Source organism: Salvelinus alpinus, chromosome 31 (genome assembly GCF_045679555.1).
Source record: "Salvelinus alpinus chromosome 31, SLU_Salpinus.1, whole genome shotgun sequence".
NCBI lineage: Eukaryota > Metazoa > Chordata > Actinopteri > Salmoniformes > Salmonidae > Salvelinus > Salvelinus alpinus.
In genome coordinates, this window is record NC_092116.1 from 538,289 (window position 1) to 564,991 (window position 26,703).

The 26,703-nt window shown below is 40.5% G+C and overlaps 1 protein-coding gene across 2 annotated transcripts; it reads left to right on the forward strand.

Annotated features, from left to right (window-relative positions):
• Positions 1-545: 545 nt before the first annotated feature.
• etnppl (ethanolamine-phosphate phospho-lyase) lies at positions 546-26,644 on the forward strand. 2 transcript variants are annotated; one of them, XR_011672038.1, is made up of 13 exons: positions 546-683; positions 1,440-1,558; positions 2,620-2,779; positions 7,534-7,608; positions 8,087-8,180; positions 11,175-11,291; positions 18,741-18,823; positions 19,148-19,373; positions 20,195-20,349; positions 23,346-23,435; positions 24,117-24,281; positions 24,445-24,515; positions 25,991-26,055. XR_011672038.1 is itself a non-coding variant. In XM_071377768.1 (13 exons), exons 1-13 carry the CDS (start codon positions 625-627, stop codon positions 26,093-26,095), a joined length of 1,485 nt encoding a protein of 494 aa, XP_071233869.1. In that variant the 5' UTR covers positions 546-624; the 3' UTR covers positions 26,096-26,644. The 2 variants fall into 2 exon arrangements, 1 of the variants encoding a protein (XP_071233869.1); XM_071377768.1 differs by having other exon boundaries at positions 24,151-24,281; positions 25,991-26,644.
• Positions 26,645-26,703: the final 59 nt, after the last annotated feature.

Sequence of the window (26,703 nt, forward strand, 5' to 3'; positions counted from 1 at the left end):
AGAGGCTACATAGCTACATTTCAATGGGACTAGCAAACAGCAACCAACAATCCTGTTTTGTCTTCTTCTGAGGTCAGGAAAAGCCGATGTAGTCTGGCTGTAGTGTTGTGACTACTTATTTATGATCAATATCAAGTATTACAAACTCTACCTGATTACTATTGAAAAGCCTGTGTAGTAAAGCTGTAATGTTTTGACTACTTATTTACTACCGACATCAAGTAGTAAAAATCTCTACCTGAATATTAAAACTTCTGTTTTCCTATTGAACACTACCAAACTCTACTTGTGTATCTTGAGTAGTGCATCAACTACACATTCACTACACAATCCCTACACGTTTTTTCATAGTCACTACTGCACGAATAGGTTTCGTGTAGTAATTCAGTACTTTTTCAAGAGTTATAGGCAAATCATGCGTCACCAGCTGTGACTTGCGGTCAGTGTCCTTGCATTGTCGTTTTCACAGCAGAAATGAAAATGTGTCTAGAGGGCAGTATTGGGCTGCAAATCCGTGTGCGTGCGTGTGCCTGCGCGTGTCCGTTGCAACGCAATTTCTGGACTGACAAAACGGAGATAAATGAGGGACAACTGTTCATTATCTCTGAATGAAAGAACGTCAGGATGACAGCAGAAATGTTTCCTAAGGAGAAGACCATCGATCTTCGGAAAAAGCACATTGGGTAAGACATCGATTTTTTTTATAGCCTGTATGCTACTGTGTTTAATACTGAAATGTCTTCCAAATTCTGCACTGGTTGCTGAGACTATAAGAAAGTATTTTAAATGTAATTACAATAAAGCTATATCACAGGTACTTTCTATTTCGGAACATTCAAATAATGCATGTACTTTTTATCGAATGTGTATGCCATAAGTAATGCCTGACAGAGAACGTTGAGTCCTTTCTCAAATCGAGAGTTAACGTTACCAACATGCCACACAATAACTTGAGATACGTGTCATCTCTTGTCTCAAACCAGAAGTGAAAGAACATGGTCTAACTGAAATAGGATACTTTTTTAAGTTCCCTTCTTTTCAACACAACAATTATATTTTACGTAAAAGGTATAGGTTATCGTGACTTTATGCGCGCTATTAGCAACGGTAATGATGCTCTTTTATTATATAAGCTGACAGGGAAGCCTAAGGATAGTGGTTGGCTATGCATTATTTTGAGACCAACATAAGTAACCTTATTCATTTTACTGAATTGCATTTCGAATAAAGAAGGTTATTTTTGTTAAAGACAACAAGTCAATCTTAGTATATTTGCCTCCTATATGTAAGTACACTTATTTCTAGTTATGCCTAGATTTCTTGCCCTTTATGGCACAGGAGGTAGTGAGTGCACATTTCCCTGCAACCAAGAACCACAATGACCACCATGACCACCAATTGCTACAGTATCAATATATTAAGACTCAGTTCTCTTTCAGTCCATCATGTAAGGTGTTCTTCAGCCACGATCCCATCAAGATTGTGCGAGCCAAAGGCCAGTACATGTATGACGAGAATGGTGTGCGATACTTGGACTGCATCAACAACGTTGCACACGGTGAGCGCTGGCACAAACACATTATTCACTTACATAGACAGTGACATCACACACTCACCGCAGTGATTTTAGTGTAGAACATGATATGGTCACAGGATCTGATGGAGAAACTGACAGATGTATTGCACACTAAGTTGGCTAGCTTTTGAGTGATTAAACCCAATAGAAATTCATGTACAGTACCAGTCAAAAGTTTGGACACACCTACTCATTCCAGGATTTGTCTTTATTTTTACTATTTTCTACATTGTAGAATAATAGTGAAGACATCAAAAATAACACATATGGAATCATGTAGTAACCAAAAAAGTGTTAAAGAAATCAAAATAGGCAAAGAGTTCAAATAAGCAAAGAGAAACGAAAGTCCCATCATTACTTGACAACATGAAGGTCGGTCAATACGGAAAATGTCAAGAACTATGAAAGTTTCGTTAAGTGCAGTTGCAAAAACCATCAAGCGCTATAATATGGACTTGTTCTTTTACCAAATAGGGCGATCTTCTATATACCAACCCTACCTTGTCACAACACAACTGATTGGCTCAAAAGCATTAAGGAAAGAAATTCCACAAATGTACTTTTAATAAGGCACACCTGTTAATTGAAATGCCTTCCAGGTGACTACCTCATGAAGCTGGTTGAGAGAATGCCAAGTGTGGAAAGCTGTCATCAAGGCAAAGGGTGGCTACTTTGAAGAATCTCAAATATAAAATATATTTTGATTTGTTTAATACTTTTTTGTTTACTACATGATTCTATATGTGTTATTTAATAGTTTTGATGCCTTCACTACTATTCTACAATGTAGAAAATAGTAAAAATAAAGAAAAGCCCTTGATTGAGTAGGTATGTCCAAACTTTTGACTGTTACTGTATTTCCATGCAAGAGCAACACAATTACATTTTGTAAAGTATTACCCCTTTCCCTCATCACTACCTAATATCAGGAAGCCAACACTTCTGCAGCCCAGCAGAATGATACAAAAAATTGGACTGATTCCAATTGTATGATTGTCATTAACTTGAACACCAATTCTATGGTTGTGTGCTTGACTCCCCAGTGGGTCACAGTCACCCAATGGTGGTGAAGGCTGGGGCTGAACAGATGGAGCTACTGAATACTAACTCACGCTTCCTGCATGATAACCTTGTCCAGTACGCCCAGAGGCTGCAGGCTACTCTACCTGAAAAGCTCTCTGTCTGCTACTTTGTCAACTCAGGGTATGTACATGGTCATTTCAGTCGATGATTTTAACCAGTGCCTTCAGAAAGTGCTCCTGAGTGTCGCAGCGGTCTAAGGCACTGCATCTTAGTGCTTGAGGTGTCACTACAGACACCCTGGTTTGAATCCAGGCTGTATCACAACCGGCCGTGATTGGGAGTCCCATAGGGTGGCACACAATTGGGCCGGTGTAGGCAGTCATTGTAAATAAGAATTTGTTCTTAACTGACTTGCCTAGTTAAATAAAAAATGTAAAAAGACTAACAACCCTTGCCCTTTTCCAATTGTTGTGTTACAGCCTGAATTTAAAATTGATTAAAATGTATTTGTTTGTCACTAGCCTACACACAATACCCCATCATGTCAAAGTGAAACTATGTTTTTCCAAATTTTTCTAAATTAATTAAAATTGAAAAGTCAATAAGTATTTAACCCCTTCATTATGGCAAGCCTAAATAAGTTTAGGGGTAAACATTTGCTTAACAAGTCACATAATAAGTTGCATGAACTCACTCTGTGTGCAATAATATTGTTTAACAGGATTTTTGGATGACTACCTCACCTCTGTACCCCACACATACAATTATCTGTATGATCCCTCAGTCGAGCAATTAATTTCAAACACAGATTAAACCACAAAGACCAGAGAGATTTTCCAATGCCTCGCAAAGAAGGGCACCTATTGGTACAGCAGATGGGTAAAAATGAAAAAAGCAGACATTGAATATCCCTTTGAGCATGGTGAAGTTATTAATTACACTTTGGATGGTGTATCAATACACTTAGTCACTATAAAGATACAGGCGTCCTTCCTACCCCATTTGCCGGAGAGGAAGGAAACCGCTCAGGGATTTCAAAATGAGGCAAATGGTGACTTTAAAATAGTTACAAGGTTAAATGGTTGTGATAGGAGAAAACTTAGGATGGATCAACAACATTGTAGATACTCCACAATACTAACTAATTGAGAAAGTTAAAAGAAGGAAGCCTGTACAGAATAAAAATGTTCCCAAACATGCCTCCTTCTTGTAATAAGTCACTAAAGTAAAACGGCAAAAAATGTGGCAAAGAAATTAACTTTATTTCCTGAATACAAAGTGTTATGTTCAGAGCAAATCCAACACAACACATCACTGAGTACTACTCTTCATATTTTCAAGCATAGTGTTTGCCGCATCATGTTATATCTATGCTTGTTAATGATTGGGGGTTAGAATAAAAAAATTAACGGAATGGAGCTAAGCACAGGCAAAATCCTAGAGGAAAACCTGGTTCAGTCTGCTTTCCACCAGTCACTGGGAGATGAATTCACCTTTCAGCAGGACAATAAATAAAACACAAGGCCAAATCTACACTGGAGTTGCTTACCAAGAAGACAGTGAATGTTCCGGAGTGGCCGAGTTACAGGTTTTACTTAAATCTACAACCTGAAAATGGTTGTCAATGATTAACAACTAATTTGACAGAGCTTGAAGAATTTAGAAAATAATAATGGCAACAATTTCTAAAAACATGTTTTCACTTTGTAATTATGTGGTATTGTCTGTAGATGGGTTAGGGAAAGGAAATCTATTTAATATATTTGGAATTCAAGCTGTAACACAGCAAAATGTGGAATAAGTCAAGGTATATGAATACTTTCTGAAGGCACTGTATATCTCTGCAGGTGATCTTTCTATCTGGTCATAATCACTGATATAGATCCCCCTCCACCCTCTGGTGGTATGGATAACTTATTATTATGTCTCCAGAGAAACCTATATTCAAATAAAGGTCCTATCTATCAAATGACTAAAGTGGAATTAGGTGTTTTTGGCTGCGGTCAAAATGACCCCAAAGGACTTTTTAAAAAGTCCATATTGGGCTCCCGAGTGGCGCAGTGGTTCAAGGCACTGCAAGAGGTGTCACTACAGACCCTGGTTCAATTCCAGGCTGTATCACAATCAGCCGTGATTGGGAGTCCCATAGGGCGGCGCAGAATTGGCCCAGCGTCGTCCTGGCTGGGGTAGACCGTCATTGTAAATAAGTATTTGTTCTTATTTGACTTGCCTAGTTACATTAAATAAAAATATTGGTACAGAAACACTAAACAATTATTTTGATTTATGAAGAACAAGTTGATTGACAAAGTCATGAAACATTGGAGCAGTTTAATAAACCACCATTCAGCTATGATAACAAAATACCTCTGGGGTCAAAATGATAGTATGAGGGTGGTTTGTGAACACAAACATTGTATCTACTTCTTGTGAACAATTACCATTTTTTTGCATCAAGAGCTCAGCTCAATAACAGATAAGCACTGAGCCAAAGATAAAAGAATTTGCAAACACTCACTGGCATTTTGAAATATGGCATTACCATTACAAAAATCAAGGTTTCTCAAACTCTGTCCAAAGTTACAGTAACATGTGTGTGTAAACAGGCAGATAGATAGAGACAGACATACAGACAGACTGAAAGACAGAGTTCAGCAGGACTGAACATCACAGAGAAAGGGAAAAGGATAGAGAAGCCAACCCGTGCAGATCTTCTATGAGGTCTGGAACAGTGTCAAGTCCCAGCTATGGGCTTTGGAATGCACACACGTGCAATGTTAAGGACACCTCTCAGAACTGGTCTAGACACCGGGTCCTTACACGTGGCAGGTAGGGACACCCTGTTATTCTGCAAAAAAAAAGACCTTTAACCTGTATTCATAACAAAGTACAGAGTAAAAAATAAAAACTTTGAAACTGATACTTTGATGTTTTCTGATTTTAGGTTAAACAACACTCTTTTTGCTCCAAGGCAAAACCATGTTTGAATAATGCCGCGTTCATGTGCTAGTCTGAACTAGGAAACTCCTACATGTCTGGTTTGCTAACTGTTTGTAGTTATACAGCGTTCAACCAGTTAGCAAGTCGGAAATGTCAGTTTCTCCAGAGTTTTGACTAGCACGTGAATGAGTCATTGGTATCCAGTTGAGTTTCTTTTACTTCTACACAGTAAATATTGCTTTATTGATTGAATGAATCTAAGCACATATCCCTAGTGAAAAAACATTTTTTATTTGGTTTTGCTTGCTAAACTTTTACAAACTGGCTTTGATTTGGCAAAACTAGTTGAAAGTGTATAAATTGTCCCTATTCATCTCAAGAAGCACTAGATGGAGAACCAGTGCCAGAACTCTGCTACCTCATATCCACATGTAATTGCTACATAGTGATATCAATTACAGACAGCATATTTTGTCAGTCGTTTTTAAGATTAGACATTGTGGTGGACAAGGCTGCTATTTGTGTATCAAGATTATGTTAAACCCAGCAACATGGTCAGAAGATGCATGTGAGTGTTAATAGTACCCAGCTGTACAAAAAAGCTTTTGCTCTAATGATACAATGTTTCTATCTGTCATTTGTTATAACAAAACCACAATGTAAACATAAACTAGGATTTATATTACATCTATATGGTTTATATGCATCTAAAGCTGTTATGTTTTAATGTCCCATTTGGCTTTCCTGTGTTTTATGTACAGTAATTTTCCATACTATGAGGTTGGAATAATACTGTGAAATTTAGAAAATTATGATTAATACCCTTTTAGTGTAAGAGCTGTTTGAATAGACTGCCTGAAATTTCAGCCGGTTTTGGTGGGATGGAGTTTTGGCCTGCCTGGTGACATCACCAGGTGGTAAATTAGTTTAGAGACCAATAAGAAAGAGTGTTCCAAATCTCTCAGCCAAGATCAGCTCGTTTTCAGTTTTCCCCTCCCCACACAGACCACTCCCAGCTAAATTCTTGCTTGAGAAATTGCTCTTTGCTAAGAAGCTGTTTTTGGACATTTTGGGAAAATTTTATTGAAAACAGGCATATTTTTTTGATATTGAGATAAAAGTTTGATATTAAGATTTTTTTAAACTGCTTCATTGGACCTTTAAGCCAATTTCCTGCAATTCTACAATGTATCTATGTAGCTGAAATAATTGTATTATTTTAACACAAATTTCATGAGATTTTACATATTCTGCCATGGAGCTGAGAGAAAATGTAAAAAAAAAAAAAAAAAAACATTTGGTCATTTAGCAGACACTCTTATCCAGAGCAATTTACAGGAGCAATTAGTGCCTTGCTTGAGGGCACAGACCGATTTTTCACCGAGTGGGCTCAGTGATTCAAACCAGCAACCTTTCCATTACTGGCCCAAGACTCTTAACCACTGAACCACCCATGTTGCAATTTTAAAGCACATTTCCTGCAATTCTATGCATTTTGCCATGGCTAATGCTGTGTTCTTATGTTCAAGCATTATAACGAAATCAAAACTGCTAAATTCATTGTTTTGGGAATTTTGAATTCTAGCTTTTTTTTGGTGATTGTTAGTTCTCAAAGATGATATTATTAAAAAATATATAGGTCTATTATATTTTCTACATACTTTATATCTGGTTTTAGTTTAAGTTTACACTGAAATTGCATTTCCATCACAAAAATGTATAAAAAATTATAATATTTTTTTTTTTACATTGTTTGTAAAACATGCTTAGGTGGCCCGCCCAAATATTACAATGGCAGAAAAATCCCTATAATGCGAAGATGGTATGGTTATCCAATAATTTGCAACAATAGATGGCCATTCTATCCCTTTATGCAGGGCTGTTAAATATAAACTCTTGTTCCTCTTAAACTCTTAACTGTGATATCCAGGGCCAAGCCTGTGTATTCTGTGGTGACTGTGTAACTGAAGTGAACTTTACCCTTTGAACTTCAGCTCTGAAGCCAACGACCTGGCGCTCAGACTGGCCTGGGAGTACACAGGCCACAAAGACGTCATAACGTTGGACAAGTAAGTCAACACTGTGGGTGTAGGCATTTGTGTTTGCGGCAAGTGAAAAGTTTGCACCTGTTATATTATAGGGAGAATAAAACATAAAAGAACAGAAGGTAAAATGAAAACCAGGATCTGATCTTAATGTAAAGAAGAAGTGTAAATACAGAGTTTAAAACGTTGTCTCTCTCCAATAATAACATCTGCATACTTTGCACAGTTGCAAATTCTTTGTTAGTTGTTCTCTCTAGAGCAGTAAAAACACTAACTAACCCAGACTCTTCTTAGATAATATGCCATCTGGTCCAAATGTTAATTATTCTGCTAACGTGATTTTTTGTGTGCCCTAAATGTGCATATGTGTTAGAGAATTCTATGATCAATGTTCACTTATAACACATCATTAACCGAATTTACTCTAGATTTCATTGAGAATCTGGTATTTCATCTGTCACCATCAGTGTTTTCAAATTTTTCCATGTTCCTCTATTTGCAGTGCATATCACGGCCATGTGTCATCGCTCATTAACATCAGCCCTTATAAATTTCAACAGCTGGCCAATGCAGAGCAGAGCAAATCTGTTCACGTGGTGAGTATACCTGTCCGTCTGCCACCGCAGAATGAAAACATCATGACTCAACATGCTCCATTGGATTTGACAGGGTAGTGTGTGAAACAGGCATAGTGAAGTAGGAAGCAATCCCACAGGTCATGTTCCTGTTCTTATTCTGATAAGATACATACTGTTTTAAGGCGCCGTTTCTCTTTGATGCAGCGATAAAGTGGCAGAGTGTGTTCCTAAGATCAGTCACCTGTTTCCCTTGATATTATAGATGAAGTCTGATGTGGCTGGTTGTAGAATATCCTCCTATAATGTTACATGCTAAGTGAACTAAGTCAGCCTGTCTCACCACCTTATATGGATTATTAATGTGGGTTGATATGAGTAATCGTCTCACTAAACTGAGAACCGGAACATCTAGCAACACTTATTTTCAACCGCAAGATAGAATATGTACATACTGTATCTCAAGTTTGTACTAATGTAATTACTTACCAACTCAAATTTGTAGCTTGCTTGTTTAACAGTATGGTCTCAGTTCTGTTTGAGCCATCACGTGTCACTCCTTGTCACTCATTTGTCAGGAGTTGACATCATAGCACAAACAGATCTGGAACCACGCTAATGTTTGAATAGCCTACCCAGGAGTGAAAGTAAGCCGGTCCGGTACGGGTTTACCGTCAAAATAAATTGTGGGTGTACATCATACCGGTAAAACATGAGCGTATCACAAGAATTGAAACAAAGATGGCAAGAAATCTGTTGGCTATTACACCATCATTTATCATTACCACCTATCAGTCACATGAACATTTTTAGAATGGACTTGAAAATGGGTGGTATACGTTCCAAAATGCTGTGTGGTTCAACGTGAACAATCCAATTTTGCCAAGACAGAGAGGACTGGCCGGCACCGAGACGCACATAGGCGCACACAGCAGTGGAGGCATCAATCAATTCAGGCTACAAGTGTGCCTAATGGCAATCGCCAAATGTCATTTCACTTTTTGGTGTCTCTTTCCATTCAGCAAATGGCAGGTGCACAGTGAACTGTTTTAGATAGTGGAATTATTTTAGAGTGGTGAATGTTCGCAGGTAGCCTACTTTTTTAAGTGATTTGTTTGACAATTAGATGAAAACATCATGCCTGGTTGTGTTCATGCCACATTAATAGTTATACATTTTTACAGTTAAATGACATGTCTTTAAAAAAAAACTGTACATTCACACATACTTACACTTAGGTTACATACACTTATTTTTCAACCACTCCATAAATTTCTTGTTAACAAACTATTGCTTTGGCAAGTCGGTTAGGACATTTCTCTTTGTGCATGACACAAGTAATTTTTCAAACAATTGTTTACAGACAGATTATTTCACTTATAATTCACTGTATCACAATTCCAGTGGGTCAGAAGTTTACATACACTAAGTTGACTGTGTCTTTAAACAGCTTGGAAAATTCCAGAAAAGAATGTCATGGCTTTAGAAGCTTCTGATAGGCTAATTGACATAATTTCAGTCAATTGGAGGTGTACCTGTGGATGTATTTCAAGGCCTACCTTCAGACTCAGTGCCTCTTTGCTTGACATCATGGGAAAATCTAAAATAAATCAGCCAAGACCTCAGAAAAACAATTGTAGACCTCCACAAGTCTGGTTCATCCTTGGGAGCAATTTCCAAACGCCTGAAGGTACCACGTTCATCTGTACAAACAAAAGTACGCAAGTAAACACCATGGAACCACGCAGCCGTCATACCACTCAGGAAGGAGATGCGTTCTGTCTCCTAGAAATCAACGTACTTTGGTGCGAAAAGTGCAAATCAATCCCCGAACAACAGCAAAGGACCTTGTGAAGATGCTGGAGGAAACCGGTACAAAAGTATCTATATCCACATTAAAACCAGTCCTATATCAACATAACCTGAAAGGCCGCTCAGCAAGGAAGAATCCACGGCTCCAAAACCACCATAAAAAAAGAAAGCCAGACTACGGTTTGCAACTGCACATGGGGACGAAGATCGTACTTTTTGGAAAAATGTCCTCTGGTCTGATGAAACAAAAATAGAACTGTTTGGTCATAATGACCATCGTTATGTTAGGAGGAAAAAGGGGGAGGCTTGCAAGCCGAAGAACACCATCCCAACTGTGAAGCACGGGGGTGGCAGCATCATGTTGTGGGGGTGCCTTGCTGTAGGAGGGACTGGTGCACTTCACAAAATAGATGGCATCATGAGGCAGGAAAATTATGTGGATATATTGAAGCAACATCTCAAGACATCAGTCAGGAAGTTAAAGCTTGTTCGCAAATGGGTCTTCCAAATGGACAATGACCCCAAGCACACTTCCAAAGTTGTGGCAAAATGGCTTAAGGACAACCAAGTCAAGGTATTGGAGTGGCCATCACAAAGCCCTGACCTCAATCCCATAGAAAATTTGTGGGCAGAACTGAAAAAGTGTGTGCGAGCAAGGAGTCCTACAAACCTGACTCAGTTACACCAGCTCTGTCAGGAGGAATGGGCCAAAATTCACCCAACTTATTGTGGGAAGCTTGTGGAAGGCTACCCGAAACGTTTGACCCAAGTTAAACAATTTAAAGGCAATGCTATCAAATACTAATTGAGTTTAAGTAAACTTCTGACCCACTGGGAATGTGATGAAAGAAATAAAAGCTGAAATAAATCATTCTCTCTACTATTTTTCTGACATTTCACGTTCTTAAAATAAAGTGGTGATCCTAACTGACCTAAAACAGGGAATTTTTACTGGAATTAAATGTCAGGAATTGTGAAAAACTGACTTTAAATGTATTTGGCTAAACTTCCGACTTCAACTGTCGGAGTTCCAATACCGGGAAGAAATTAAATCTACTCTCACCCCTGAGCACCATGCTGCTGTATGCTAGATCCAAACATCCCTAAATTCATTGCTCTTTAGACTGATTGCTCAGATGGTTTTTCACATGCTGTGCTTTTTTGAAATATGTTCCAACTGTGTTCTTTCCCCCATTCCCCTAGGCTCTGAGCCCTGACCTCTACAGAGGCAACTATAGACAAGACCATCCAGACCCCGCCACAGCATATGCCGATGACGTCAACAATCTTATACAGAAAGCCCATGAGAAAGGACACAAGGTACAAAATAAAAATGGTGTCGTATTCTGGGTTACCTTACCTAGAGAATCTGATGCCTACAAATAGGGCTGGGCGATGTGGACTAAAAATAATTTCACAATTTTGTCAAATTTATGGGCGATTCACGATATGAATTTTAAAAAATGTAACGTTTTCTCTAAATAAGCTTTGACGCAAAACATTAAAAGTCAGTACACTGCATGTAAAATTATACCTAGGCTAAAATATATCCTTTCCACAACCATAAGACCCACTAATAATTTAATTATTTTATCAAAATAGTTTAACCTGCTTTTTTGCAATAATCACTGATCTAACTTTCAAGTCTGTCTATGAAAATGCCATTTCTGTTAGAAATCTAACCAGAACCATGCACAATGCACTTCCTGTAGCAGGCATTATAGAAAATTAACACAGATATCATAAACAATCTCTCAAGTACAAGCCCACGTGCTAGTGAGTAGCCAGCTAATCTTTATATTTAAAGTCAACTTGTATCTATTTGCTTGCTAACAAGGTATAACAGTTGAACTGTTATGAGTACACCCTCCTGTCCGTCTCCAACTGTTTGAACAACATAGCCCGCTCACTTTGTTAAGATAAGTTGCCTACCTGGTTATAATGCTTATTTTTCAGAATGAGAACAAGTTTCCAATTCCTGATATAAATGCATCTTTAAATGCTCATTGCGCATTCATAAAACACAGACTAAACAGCTAGCACATGACAGTCTGTGGCTAAAATGCTACTAGCAGTGAGCATACATTTTCCACAATCATGTTCATTGATACTCTCGTTATAGTGTACCACAGTATGAGTCATAATACCCATAAAACCTAGCGGTCAAACAGGGAAATGGTTCTAATCGTTTTTCCACCATTAATTTTTAGAATTTTAGGGATTTTAGAATTTTAGGGATTTTAGAAACATTTAAAATAAGGGCTGTGTTCCGTGTAGACTTAACCTGGCGTGACATTTTGATAACCGTGTAAATCTCTCTAGGACAAGGTGACTTATCAATATATTTGCCTGTATTTTGCCCCCCAAAATGAATTAGCTGCTAATGTAGTTATCATAAATAACTACAAATGCCATGACGATCTGGACGAGACTGCAGAATCTAGGCTAAAGCAAAGAATCTCTGGATGAACTATCTGATGTTACCTAAATGTAGTAATTAATACATTGGCTACACTTCTTTAAATAGACAATTCTGTGAACTGTCATGTGCAAGTTTTAAATTGACACAATACCTATTAGCAAAGGTGTCAGCTAGAGATGACGTGCAGGAGCTTGCAGGGATTTGTAGTTTTGCATGATGTCTACTTTGATGCTAATTAGCATTTTCAAATCTGTAAATAGAGCCAAATACAGTATACAATGCTTTTGGAAAGTATTCAGACCCCTTGACTTTTTCCACATTTTGTTACCTTACAGCCTTATTATAAAATGGATTAAATAAATAAAAATGCTCAGCAATCTACACACAATGCCCCATAATGACAAAGCGAAAACAGGTTTCTAGAAATGTTTGCACATTTATAAAAAAAATACAAAACAGAAATACCTTATTTACATAAGTATTCAGACCCTTTGCTATGAGACTCGAAATTGAGCTCATGTGCATCCTGTTTCCATTGATCATCCTTAGAGATGTTTCTACAACTTGATTGGAGTCCACCTGTGGTAAATTGAATGATATCACATTTACATACAGTACCAGTCAAAATGTTGGACACACCTACTCAGTCCAGAGTTTCTTTATTTTTACAATGTTCTACATTGTAGAATAATAGTGAAGACATCAAAACTATGAAATAACACATATGGAATCATGTAGTAACCAAAAAAGTGTTTTATTTTATATTTGAGATTCTTCAAAGTAGCCACCCTTTGTCTTTATAAATGAATCACGCTTCACCATCTGGTAGTCAGACGGACGAATCTGGGTTTGGCGGATGCCAGGAGAACGTTACCTGCTCCAATGCATAGTGGCAACTGTAAAGTTTGGTGGAGGATAGATAATGGTTTGGGGCTGTTTTTCATGGTTCGGCTTGGCCCCTTAGTTCCAGTGAAAGGAAGTCTTAACACTACAGTATACAATGACATTCTAGACGATTCTGTGCTTCCAACTTTGTGGCAACAGTTTGGGGAAGGCCCTTTTCTGTTTAAGCATGACAATGCCCCCGTGCATAAAGCGAGGTCCATACAGAAATGGTTTGTCGAGATCGGTGTGGAATAACTTGACTGGCCTTCACAGAGCCCTGACCTCAACCCCATTAAACAACTTTGGGATGAATTGAAACGCCGAGCCCCAGGCTTAATCGCCCAACACCAGCAATAATTCAACATCTAGTGGAAAGCCTTCCCAGAAGAGTGGAGGCTGTTATAGCAGCAAAGGGGGGACCAACTCCATATTAATGAGATTTTCGACGAGCAGGTGTCCACATATTTTTGGTCATGTAGTGTATATTGATAAAAGTCACCTAGACCACGAGAGATTTATATGTTTATCAAAACATCACGCCAGGGTAAGCCTATACGAAATACAGCCCTTATTTGAAGTGTTTCTAAAATCCCCTGCGGGAAAAAATTATGGTGGAAAAACGATTAGAACAATTTCCCTGTTTGACCACTAGGTTTTATGGGTATTATGAAACCTCCACTTTGGGGCTCTATAGTAGGATCTGCTTTGTTTTACATTTTGGGAGTTGAGACATAAAAAGGGTATCGTTATAAAGGTTAAGTTTTCGTCTATTACAGTAAAATAAGTGTTACTGTGTCCATATGACCGATTCTGTTGGACCAAACTTCAAATGCAAATATGAAGTTTAAACTGCTTGTTGTCAAAGAGAAAGATCTTTCGTCTTTGTTGTTGTGAGTGGCAGGGGGAGGGGCTTGGTGTTAGTGTGGGAAGGTGCACAGTCCAGATAGCACAGAAGGAGCGAAGGAGACGAGACCAAAAAGACAGAACGCTCATAAAAACCACAAAAAATTTAAACTTTGATTCTTGCGATACAGGAATTTGGAACATTGTGCTAAAACACATTCAAATGAATCTAATTAATGATATATATTTCCCAGCCCTACCTGCAAATCTACTGAATATATCTCATAATTATAAGCAGTAATTGCTGAACTTAAAGGCGCAATATGAAGATATCACTCCGCCAATGTCAGTTTATGTGGCAAAACAAGCAATGTTACTATTTATTTTTGTACCTTTATTTTAACAGGGAGTCCATTTGAGACCAAGGCCTCTTTTACAAGGGATTCCTGCATGTAAACAATTATTCAATTATGCTTTGAAAGTTGATAAACTTGTAACCCCACTTTTGAATGTTTTGGTACACCTACTGGAGACCTCTTCTTTGTCTACACTCATTCAGCTTTGTTCACACCCTCTAAAGCCCCAACCATCTCTTTAAGGATTCACAGTGTAGTAAACAACCAAATATTTCAAGACTAAAAGTTGTGAAAGTAGTAGCAAAAATATGTATTACAAATAAACTTTATCTTGTCCTTGGCCTATATCGTAATCTGACTTTGGTGCAGGTCATTTTGTTCATCCCATTACCGTCTCTGGTAAACACACACTATATTAAATAAAATCTAAGTTTATTTGTCACATGAACAGGATACAGAAGGTGTAAACGGTACAGTGAAATGGTTACTTGCATAGTGGAGTCTTTTGTTTAGACATGTAGCTAGCTAGCTCGCTAAACAATGAACCACAATCTCGAATAGCGAGCCAGCCAACTAACTTTAGCTAGCTAGCTAACAGTACGCTTTAACTTGCAATTAAAACGACTTTCTGACTAAATTAGAAACGTATAACATCTGAAAGTGTAGCTAGATTCTTACCTGTAAACATGGATGAACGCTCCTACCTCTGTCATGGATGCCATGATTGCCTTTAGTTTGATGATGCAATCCGGAGACAGGTATTTTATACAACTGCCTTCTTTCTGTGTTCTCTTTGTGAACTCTCCGCATTTGGCAATCATCTCTCTGCTTCCACTGGGCATTCCACTGATTTCAAAACTCGGTCAACTTCTTCCGTGACAACGACACCGTTTCTTCCCCACCATTGTCATCAGAAGACTCTACCATGTCAAATCAAATCCAATCAGTTTATTTGTCTCTTGCGCTGAATACAACAGGTGTAGACCTTACAGTGAAATGCTTACTTACCAATAGTGCAAAAAAGGTATTAGGTGAACAATAGGTAGGTAAAGAAATAGAACAACAGCAAAAAGACGGGCTATATACAGTAGCGAGGCTATAGAAGTAGTGAGGCTACATACAGACACCGGTTAGTCAGGCTGATTGAGGTAGTATGTACATGTAGATATGGTTAAAGTGACTATGCATATATGATGAACAGAGAGTAGCAGTAGTGTAAAAGAGGGGTTGGCGGGTGGTGGGTGGGACACAATGCAGATAGCCCGGTTAGCCAATGTGCGGGAGCACTGGTTGGTCGTCCCAATTGAGGTAGTATGTACATGAATGTATAGTTAAAGTGACTATGCATATATGATAAACAGAGAGTAGCAGCAGCGTAAAAAGAGGGGTTGGGGGGGGCACACAATGCAAATAGTCCAGGTAGCCATTTGATTACCTGTTCAGGAGTCTTATGGCTTGGGGGTAAAAACTATTGAGAAGCCTTTTTGTCCTAGACTTGGCACTCCGGTACCGCTTGCCATGCGGTAGTAGAGAGAACAGTCTATGACTGGGGTCGCTGGGGTCTTTGACAATTTTTAGGGCCTTCCTCTGACACCACCTGGTGTAGAGGTCCTGGATGGCAGGCAGCTTAGCCCCAGTGATGTACTGGGCCGTACGCACTACCCTCTGTAGTGGCTTGCGGTCAGAGGCCGAGCAATTGCCGTACCAGGCTGTGATGCAACCAATCAGGATGCTCTTGATGTTGCAGCTGTAGAACCTTTTGAGGATCTCAGGACCCATGCCAAATCTTTTTAGTTTCCTGAGGGGGAATAGACTTTGTCATGCCCTCTTCACGATTGTCTCGGTGTGTTTGGACCATTCTAGTTTGTTGTTGATGTGGACACCAAGGAACTTGAAGTTCTCAACCTGCTCCACTACAGCCCCGTCGATGAGAATGGGGGCGTGCTCGCTCCTTCTTTTCCTGTAGTCCATAATAATCTCCTTAGTCTTGGTTACGTTGAGGGAGAGGTTGTCTCTGACTTCCTCCCTATAGGCTGTCTCGTCGTTGTCGGTGATCAGGCCTACCACTGTTGTGTTGTCTGCAAACTTAATGATGGTGTTGGAGTCATGTGGCCATGCAGTCGTGGGTAAACAGGGAGTACAGGAGGGGACTGAGCACGCACCCCTGGGGAGCTCCAGTGTTGAGGATCAGCGTAGCAGATGTGTTGCTACCTACCCTCACGACCTGGGGGCGGCCCGTCTGGAAGTCCAGGATCCAGTTGCAGAGGGAGGTGTTTAGTCCCAGGATCCTTAGCTTAGTGATGAGCTTTGAGGGTACTATGGTGTTGAACGCTGAGCTGTAGTCAATGAATAGCATTCTCACATAAGTGTTCCTTTTGTCCAGGTGGGAAAGGGCAGTGTGGAGTGTAGTAGAGATTGCATCATCTGTGGATCTGTTTGGGCGGTATGCAAATTGGAGTGGGTCTAGGGTTTCTGGGATAATGGTGTTGATGTGAGCCATTACCAACCTTTCAAAGCACTTCATGGCTACAGACGTGAGTGCTACAGGTCTGTAGTCATTTAGGCTGGTTATCTTTGTGTTCTTGGGCACAGGGACTATGGTGGTCTGCTTGAAACATGTTGGTATTACAGACTCAATCAGGGACATGTTGAAAATGTCAGTGAAGACACCTGCCAGTTGCTCAGCACATGCACGGAGCACACGTCCTGGTAATCCGTCTGGCCCCGCAGCCTTGTGTATGTTGACCTGTTTAAATGTCTTGTTCAATGAAAATGTTTTTACCTAAATCAGGGATTTACTCATTGTCTGATTCATTTTCAGAGAGAGTCGGCATGGCACGATCATCCTCCAGAAAGTAGTCCATCACAACTTTCTCCCACTGAGCTTTATTGATAGTGCTATTAACTTCAAGGCAGCAATGTTAAGAGCAGTAGCAAAACTTTGTAGGTTTTTCATGATATCTTTAAAACAAATCAGCAATAGACAGGATTATCCACACATACTTAGCAGCTCATGTTATAGACAGAAGCACGTTACATGGCAGACCGATCCGAACATCTCTCAGCATGTCCAGCCCATCCATTATCTCAGCCAATCATGGCTAGCGGGAAGGTTCCTGTATTTTTCCGTGGCTAAACCAACTAGGCTTGTTATTTAACAATTGTATTCGTATTTACAGATGGCATACAAGTTTGTTATTAAGGCATATAAAAGTTCACATGTTCCATCAGGCATTTCTGCCAGAAAACATATTTATATGCCTCTCCTGTGAAGTAGTGATGTGAGACATACACTGAGTTTCTTGAAACGGGTCACATTTATCTACAGTAGATGGCATTCTGTCTAGGCTTTAGGTACCTGTACAGAATGTCTGCAAGATGTGGTCTTCAAATCTGGACTGTACTTCTAAGTTCTTCTAATGTTTTGTAGTCCAGTGTTGATTTTCTTTACATAAAATAGCCTAACTATTTACCCATCACACGATGTAGAACATTGGAGGTGCTCAGTTCTGGTGAGCTCCTGCCTAAATCAAGAACTGCCCATACACAAAGGAAGTTGCCTGTTTTTGCCCGTTTTTCCCCCAACACAGGCAATAATAATTGTATCTTCCACCCCTCCTTCTTTTTTCCCTCCCGTCTTTCCTATCTCTTCTCTTGCTGTTTCTCCCACTCTCAGGTCAGGGCCGAGAATGGGCTGCATAGAGGAACTCCACAGATCTGCCTGTCCCCTGGTTACACTGATTTACAGGGGCTCTTGTGGGGCTTCCCAGGGCCAATGACACTGGCTGGCTTAACCCTCTGTTCCAGGAAAAACCTGGGAGATCCACAGCCAAATCCAATGGAAGGTCCCATCTTTACTTTCTGACATCAGTCATTCCCAGTTCAGTAGCAAGATGGAAGTGATGGCAGCCCTAGAAGGCAAAGAGATGGAAATGGATGGATTACAATGCAGTTCTCCCAGAAGACAAAGCCAGCCTAATGGACCTTTTGCTGTATGATGCAGTCTCATCTTATCCCTTTAACCATATCTTTTTCATCTTGTTGCTATTGAGCTTTAAGGCTTAGTGAGATTGTTTTCTTCCTGGCTGGGAGTGGCTAAATGTTAGCCAAAAAGTGAGACTCCACTGTTATGAAAAAGGGGAGAGAGGAATTCACAGGTTCATAGACCTGGGACACTACCTGGGACAAGTCTTTCCCCTATCTGTATGTGTTGACATAAGGGGAGACATGGTGTTGGGTCTGATGTGCTCTTCTCTTGTGCAGGTTGCTGCTTTTATTGCAGAGTCGCTGCAGAGTTGTGGTGGGCAAGTCATCCCCCCTGCAGGCTACTTCCAGAAAGTGGCACAGTATGTACCAAGAGACTGCATTTACTCACTATAAGACCTAATTTACACCTGCTATTTTTGGATTGCGATTGGACCATTGCCACACTGAAATTGGGTATTATAAGATGCATTGTGATCTGATTGGCAATCTTATAATTTTTTGGTGGGAATTGGCTAACATTTACATTTTTGTTATTTAGGAAAGAGCACAAGAGGCAACTTTTAATTTGATTTATTTTTGTGTTGCAAGTAAATACATTTGTTGTTTTGTAGCTGAAAAATTGCAGTAGTGTGTGTGTGTGCACGAGTACTTCCATACCACTGCACTGTTCCTCTCCCCCACAGACATGTTCACCGGGCTGGTGGCCTATTCATCGCTGACGAGGTGCAGGTGGGATTTGGCCGTGTTGGCACCCACTTCTGGGCCTTCCAGCTACAGGGAGAAGACTTTGTGCCTGACATTGTCACAATGGGCAAACCCATCGGCAACGGGCACCCCATGTCATGTGTGGTCACCACAAGAGAGGTAGCAGAGGCCTTCAAGAACTCTGGCATGGAGTACTTCAACACGGTAAGAGGATTAGCAACCAAGTGGTTACATAAACCGTCAAACGTTAACTTAACTGTTCCTAATGTTTGTACACTGTATTTACAATTAGTTAGCTTCACACTTTTGCTACCTACCAAACACTCCTTCCTTCATTCTTGGAGGCAAGAAGGAAGGAGTGTTTTGTAGCAAGCAAAAGAGTGAAGCTAACTAATTGTAAATACACTGAGTGTACAAAACATTAGGAACACATTCCTAATATTGAGTTGCCCCCCCCCATGGCCCTCAGAACAGCCTCAATTCATCGGGGCATGGACACTACAAGGTGTCGAAAGCATTCCACAGGGATGTTGGCCCATGTTGACTCCAATGCTTCCCACAGTTGTGTCAAGTTGGCTGGATGTCCTTTGGGTGGTGGACCATTCTTGATACACACAGGAAACTGTTGGGTGTGAAAAACCCAGCAGTGTTGCAGTTCTTGACACTTCAATACCCTGTTCAAAGGCACCTAAATATTTTGTCTTTCCCATTCACCCTCTGAATGACACACATACACAATCCATGTCTTAATTATTTCAAGGCTTAAAAATCCTTATTTGACCTGTCTCCTCCCCTTCAACAACACTGATTGAATTGGATTTAACAAGTGGCATCAATAAGGTATCATAGCTGTCACCTTGATTCACCTGGTCAGTCTATGTCATGGAAAGAGCAGGTGTCCTTTATGTTTTATATACTCAGTATAAATGTAAATAGGTGAAATTGAGCTAATTTGGCCAATTCCCAGCAGATTTGTCTTCCAGTTGTACATGACCTGACTGTTTTCTGCAACTTGGATTTCCCAGTTTGGCGGTAACCCTGTGTCCTGTGCCATTGGCCTTGCTGTGCTGGACGTGATTGAGAAAGAGGATCTCCAAGGCAACGCGCTGCGGGTGGGGGGCTACCTGACACGACTGCTGGAGCAGCAGAAGGAGAAGCATCCACTGGTGGGGGATGTCAGGTACACACACACGCACACACACTGCACCGTCCATAACTGCAGGGCTTTCCAGAGGGTGGTGCGGGCAGCACAACGCATCACCGCACTGCCAGCCCTGGACATCTTCGGCACCCACTGTCACAGGAAAGCCAAGAAGATCATCAAGAACATCAGCCACCTAAGCCATGGCCTGTTCACCCCTCTATCGTCCAGAAGTCAAGGTCAGTACAGGTGCATCAAAGCTGGGACAGAGAGACTGAAAAACAGCTTCTATCGCAAGGCCATCAGACTGTTAAATAGCCATCTCTAGCCGGCTTCCACCCAGTACCCTGCCCTGAACTTAGTCACTGTCACTAGTTGGCTACCACCCGGTTACTCATCCCTGGACCTTAGAGGCTGCTGCCCTATGTATTTCAAATCAGGTGCAGACCTTACAGTGAAATGCTTAGTTACAAGCCCCTAACCAGCAATGCAGTTTTAAAAAATACGAATAAGAAATAAAAGTAACAAGTAGTTATAGAGCAGCAGTAAAATAACAATAGCGAGACTATATACAGAGGGTACCGGTACAGAGTTAATGTGCGGGGGCACCGGTTAGTCGAGGTAATTGAGGTAATATGTACATGTCGGTAGAGTTATTAAAGTGACTATGCATAGATAATAACAGAGAGTAGCATCAGTGTACAAGGTGTGGGGAGGGGGGCAATGAAAATAGTCTGGGTAGCCATTCGATTAGATGTTCAGGAGTCTTATGGCTTGGGGATAGAAGCTGATTAGAAGCCTCTTGGACCTAGACTTGGCGCTCCGGTACCGCTTGCCGTGCGGTAGCAGAGAGAACAGTCTATGACTAGGGTGGCTGGCGTCTTTGACAATTTTTAGGGCCGTCCTCTGACACCACCTGGTATAGAGGTCCTGGATGGCGGGAAGCTAACCTCTGTAGTGCCTGGCAGTCGGAGGCCGAGCAGTTGCCATACCAGGCAGTGATGCAACCAGTCAGGATGCTCTCCATGGTGCAGCTGTAGAACCTTTTGAGGATCTGAGGACCCATGCCAAATCTTTTCAGTATCCTGAGGGGGAATAGGTTTGTCGTGCCCTCTTCACGACTGTCTTGGTGTGCTTGGACCATGTTAGTTTGTTGGTGATGTGGACACCAAGGAACTTGAAGCTGTCAACCTGCTCCACTACAGCCCCGTCGATGAGAATGGGGGCATGCTCGGTCCTCCTTTTCCTGTAGTCCACAATCATCTCCTTTGTCTTGATCACATTGAGGGAGAGGTTGTTGTCCTGGCACCACACGGCCAGGTCTCTGACCTCCTCCCCATTGGCTGTCTCGTCGTTGTCGGTGATCAGGCCTACCACTGTGTCATCGGCAAACTTAATGATGGTGTTTGAGTCGTGCCTGGCTGTGCAGTCATGGGAGTACAGGAGGGGACTGAGCACGCACCCCTAAGGGGCCCCTGTGTTGAGGATCAGCATGGCGGATGTGTTGTTACCTACCCTTACCACCTGGGTGCGGCTCGTCAGGAAGTCCAGGATCCAGTTGCAGAGGGAGGTGTTTAGTCCCAGGGTCCTTAGCTTAGTCCCAATGGTCAGCCTGGTACGGCAACTGCACCGCCCTCAACCGCAAGGCTCTCCAGAGGGTAGTGCGGTCTGCACAACGCATCACCGGGCGGCAAACTACATGCCCTCCATGACACCTACAGCACTCGATGTCACAGGAAGGCCAAAAAGATCATCAAGGACAACAACCACCCGAGCCACTGCCTGTTCATACCGCTATCATCCAGAAGGCGAGGTCAGTACAGGTGCATCAAAGCTGGGACCAAGAGATTGAAAAACAACTTCTGTCTCAAGGCCATCAGACTGCTAAACAGCAATCACTAACTCAGAGAGGCTGCTGCCCACATTGAGACCCAATCACTGGACACTTTAATAAATGGATTTAAAAATGGTATCACTAGTCACTTTAAATAATGCAACTTTAATAATGTTTACATATCCTACATTACTCATCTCATATGTATATACTGTATTTCATACCATCTTTTGCATCTTGCCTATGCCACACCGCCATCGCACATCCATATATTTATATGTACATATTCTTATTCCATCCCCTTACATTGTGTGTATAAGGTAGTTGTTGTGAATTTGTTAGATTACTTGTTAGATATTACTGCACTGTCGGAACTAGAAGCACAAGCATTTCATCCACTGGCAAGAGATATCAAGTAGGCCTACTCACTTAACTAAGGGGGAGAGAGGCTTATCATCTGAGCCTGATACTGACTCCCTCATATTGCAATAGCTTAGAGCTCTACACATTAACCATTGATCATGTATTTGGGTGTCACAGTTGTGTTTCAGTATTTGCAGATATACAACATGAATAATGTCTTTGGTCAGAAAAAAAAGAAAGGGTTTTAAACAATATGGTATTGTAAAGTTTTGGACAAGTAATAGCTGTAAATTTACACTGAATAATTTGACTTAAGTATTACAAAACATTTTGTGCATACTGAATAAACCACTGATCTATATACAAATATACACAATACCAATGCTTTTACCACTAGTAGTGATGGGCACCAATATCAATAATTTGACATGGCAAGGCATATTGTGATATCGATTGATCCGTCCTGTTATCCTTCCCATTATGTAAAAATGCTAACTTGACTGCTACTGCATGCACAAAACCCTTCTTACAGGCTCTCAACTTAGCATGCTGATGTGCAATCAACGGTAGATATGCTTCCCATTGTATTCAAACTGGTTGAGTAGGTTTTAGGCTCCTTTAGGAAAAGTCCATACTTATATCAGTTGCATTTTTCCAGTTGGTGCCTATCACTCACCACTACAATATGCCAATGTACATATCCAGTGTCAAATTACCCTGAAACCTATAGAGGATTCTTAGAAATGCAGCTGGTAACAACACATTCAACATGACAGAGGTTCACGAAAGCTCTGTGTGTGTGTCAGGGGTCAGACTGTGATGATGTAATGTCTGATAGGGGTCGTGGCCTGTTTGTTGGGGCGGAGCTTGTGAGAGATCGGGTGAAACTGACCCCTGCTACAGCGGAAGCCCAGGACATAATTTACAAGTGAGTGACTCATTTAGGCCATTTTTAGACATTTATAAAACTTACTTCGTTTTTATACTGTATTTTAGCATATGGTCAGTTTTTAAAATGAGATTAAACACAGTTTATAAAATGTCTGCACATTTATCAAGCCGTGTAAATCACACATAGAAGCATGTTTTATCAATTAGAATTATGTTAAATCAAATAGCACATTTTCAAATCAAGTATAAGGTTTTTAATTCACAATTAGCCATGGATTCCTACCCATTTTTTTAGGATCAAGTTCTATGAGAATTTTTGAGGCCCATGTTGGTTTAGGTTTCATACATCACATGATACCGGTGATGTGTCGTATTGTAATGATGAAAAAAAATTGAGCAATGCAGAAGCACACATGAACTACGCGCAGTTATATGAGCATATTAAGACCAAAAATCGTTCGGCACCTCCTCCTAGTTGTAGTGTTAACACAACGGTTATGTAAACGTTTGGGCATACTCGTCATTGACAGCCATGGTCTCAACCCCAGTGTAATCGTGGCTATAGTTGGCTGTACTATAGTAAACTAAACTATAGTTTAGCACTTGGGGGATGGCCTCAAGTCAAGAAACATATCTTCTCTTGAAAATCTTAATTGTAATTGATCCAGAAGAGACTTGTAGACCCAGAACAGACATTGCAGTATGCTTGTTTCATTAGGACAAATATGGAGTTCCAAACTCTGTTTCCCCAGACTGAAGGAACAACACATCCTACTAAGTGCAGATGGTCCTCATCGCAATGTCCTCAAGTTCAAACCACCCATGTGCTTCTCTGAGGAGGACGCCGACATGGTCGTGGAAAAGATTGACCAGATTCTCACAGGTACTCTTAATGCCCCTCTGAGTTTGTGAGCTGTTGTCTGGAAAGTAGCAGAAACCACATCCTTCTTTCTCTTGTCCATTATTCAAAATGCTTGTAGTGTCATGTCACTGTGGTACCATGGCAAGAAGTTTTATTATGAGTATTTTTTATTTTTTTTTAACAGACATTGAGAAGGCGTTGGGGTTACAAATGCCCTCCACAGTACATACAGAGAATGGAAGCCGTAAGAGAAATGTAAGTCTGGCTTAGCTCCTTCCCCTCAATCTCTTAGCCATTCACATATCTAATTTTAGCAGTACCAGTGTGTCGCCACTGATTATGTTAATGTATTCATTTTTTTATGTGATATTGTTTTGGAACTGAGTTTCCATAGCTAGGGCTGACACTTAGGACTTGAGAAGAACAGAACCAATTAACTCTGCATCATCAATACAGTTGCTCTGTGAGAAGGTGTTAACTGTGGAAGGTGTTAACTCATGTTCACAGTTAGCCATTGTTATTTAAATGCTGGCTGAAATAATAGCACTGGACGAGTTTACCACAGTCAGTTTCACAATTGGGCTAACAGTAACGGGGTGGCAGGTAGGCTAGTGGTTAGAGCGTTGGGTCAGTAACTGAAAGGTTGCTGGCTCAAATCCCCGAGCTGACAAGTTAAAAATCGGTCGTTCTGCCCCTGAAAAAGGCAGTTAACCCACTGCTACCCGGTAGGACGTCATTGTAAATAAGAATTTGTTCTCAACTGACTTGCCTAGTTAAATAAAGGTACAATTTAAAAAACAGAGATAACAGTGGAATACAAATGTGTGGTCACAAGATTTTACAGACTATACCCCTGGAAATATGGTTATCAGTAGCAGTACAATGATAACGCTGTGAAATAGTGGGAATGAGATGAGTTACCTGAGCAGGGGTTTGGCTGTATTTGAGTCAATATTTTATAAGAGAACTTTTGCCCTTTTCATATTTATTTGAATGCAAGCCATCCCTCTTGTAAACTGGGGCTTCTCACAAAAGTGGTCAGAATTGTCAATGTACTCCAAATCCATTGAGAAATAGTTGCATTTAAGGCAGAAGAGATGACTACAGCATTCCGTGACCTATTCTTGGTAGCGGCCCGGAAATGAGAACACGCTTGCCTGTCTCCTTTAACCTGCCTATAAGCCCTCTGAAGTCATATTTTACTAACATGAATGACTACTGTGTGAGCATTCAGGTGCTTCTCCATCACCACAGGGACCTGGTATTATTATAATATAGTATTATCTTTTCAGATCTGTGGACACAGAAGGTTTGTGGCAGCTTAATTGGGGAGGACGGGCTCGTGGTAATGGCTGGCGTGGAATCAGTGGAACGATATCAAATACATCAAACACATGGTTTCCAGGTGTTTGATGCCATTCCATTTGCTCCGTTCCGGCCATTATTATGAGCCCTTCTCACCTCAGAAGCCTCATGTGGTGGACACTGAAAGGGTGGGTGCTAGGGGAAAGAGCTAAAGGAAATGAAACCAGGAGAGAGAATGATGATACTGAGAATGCAGCAAAATGTTACACATACTGTATGCCTTCAGATTTATCCATATTGTTGCTTGCTGTTTGGGGTTTTAGGCTGGGTTTCTGTACAGCACTTTGAGATATCAGCTGATGTAAGAAGGGCTATATAAATACATTTGATTTGATTTGTTCTCATCATGTTCATTTGATCACAAGGTTCAACCTGAGGAAAACGGATGTCATCATTCAAATGGAATAAGCCATAGCCGTGATACGTCTCAACAGCATGCCTCTCAGCAAAACAAAAGGCTGAGGCCTTAATGGACTTGTGGAGTTTTGCTACTGTCTTATAAGACCTGAATAGTGTGCCCTGCGCACATGTTTCACATGTTTCGATGGATAAAGGAAGCGACTTCATTCTCAAATCTATAATTACTTTTTATAAGCATTTATAATATGTTAGTTACACATTGATGTTATAATCCTAATCTCAGGTACTTTGAAATGTGATTGGAAATTTGGACAGGCATGTATAAGGCCTGCTGTTCCTCTGTATAGAGACAGAATGCAGATGAACTAGAAATCCATATTGACATTTAGGAACAAACTTAATGTGCTAATGTCCAGGATGTCTTTAGAGTCATGCATTGATCCCTCACTGTGACTTCATATTAAATAGTAAATGACAATGATTACAAATGCTAACTTTTTCAAAGTATCATTATGAAATATAAAGAACATGATAGGAGGCCTACTGAAAACACTATAAAGTAGTATTGGCCATTGTCATGTTATTGCCCACATTTAGAGAGGTTCTTCAATGAAAGCGTTGTTCTACAAAAATGTCAAATAAACAATGCAGACAGGGAACGGAATTGTTTATCTTTGTGTCTAGCTGCCTCTTGTGTACATTGAAAGAAAATGCTGAG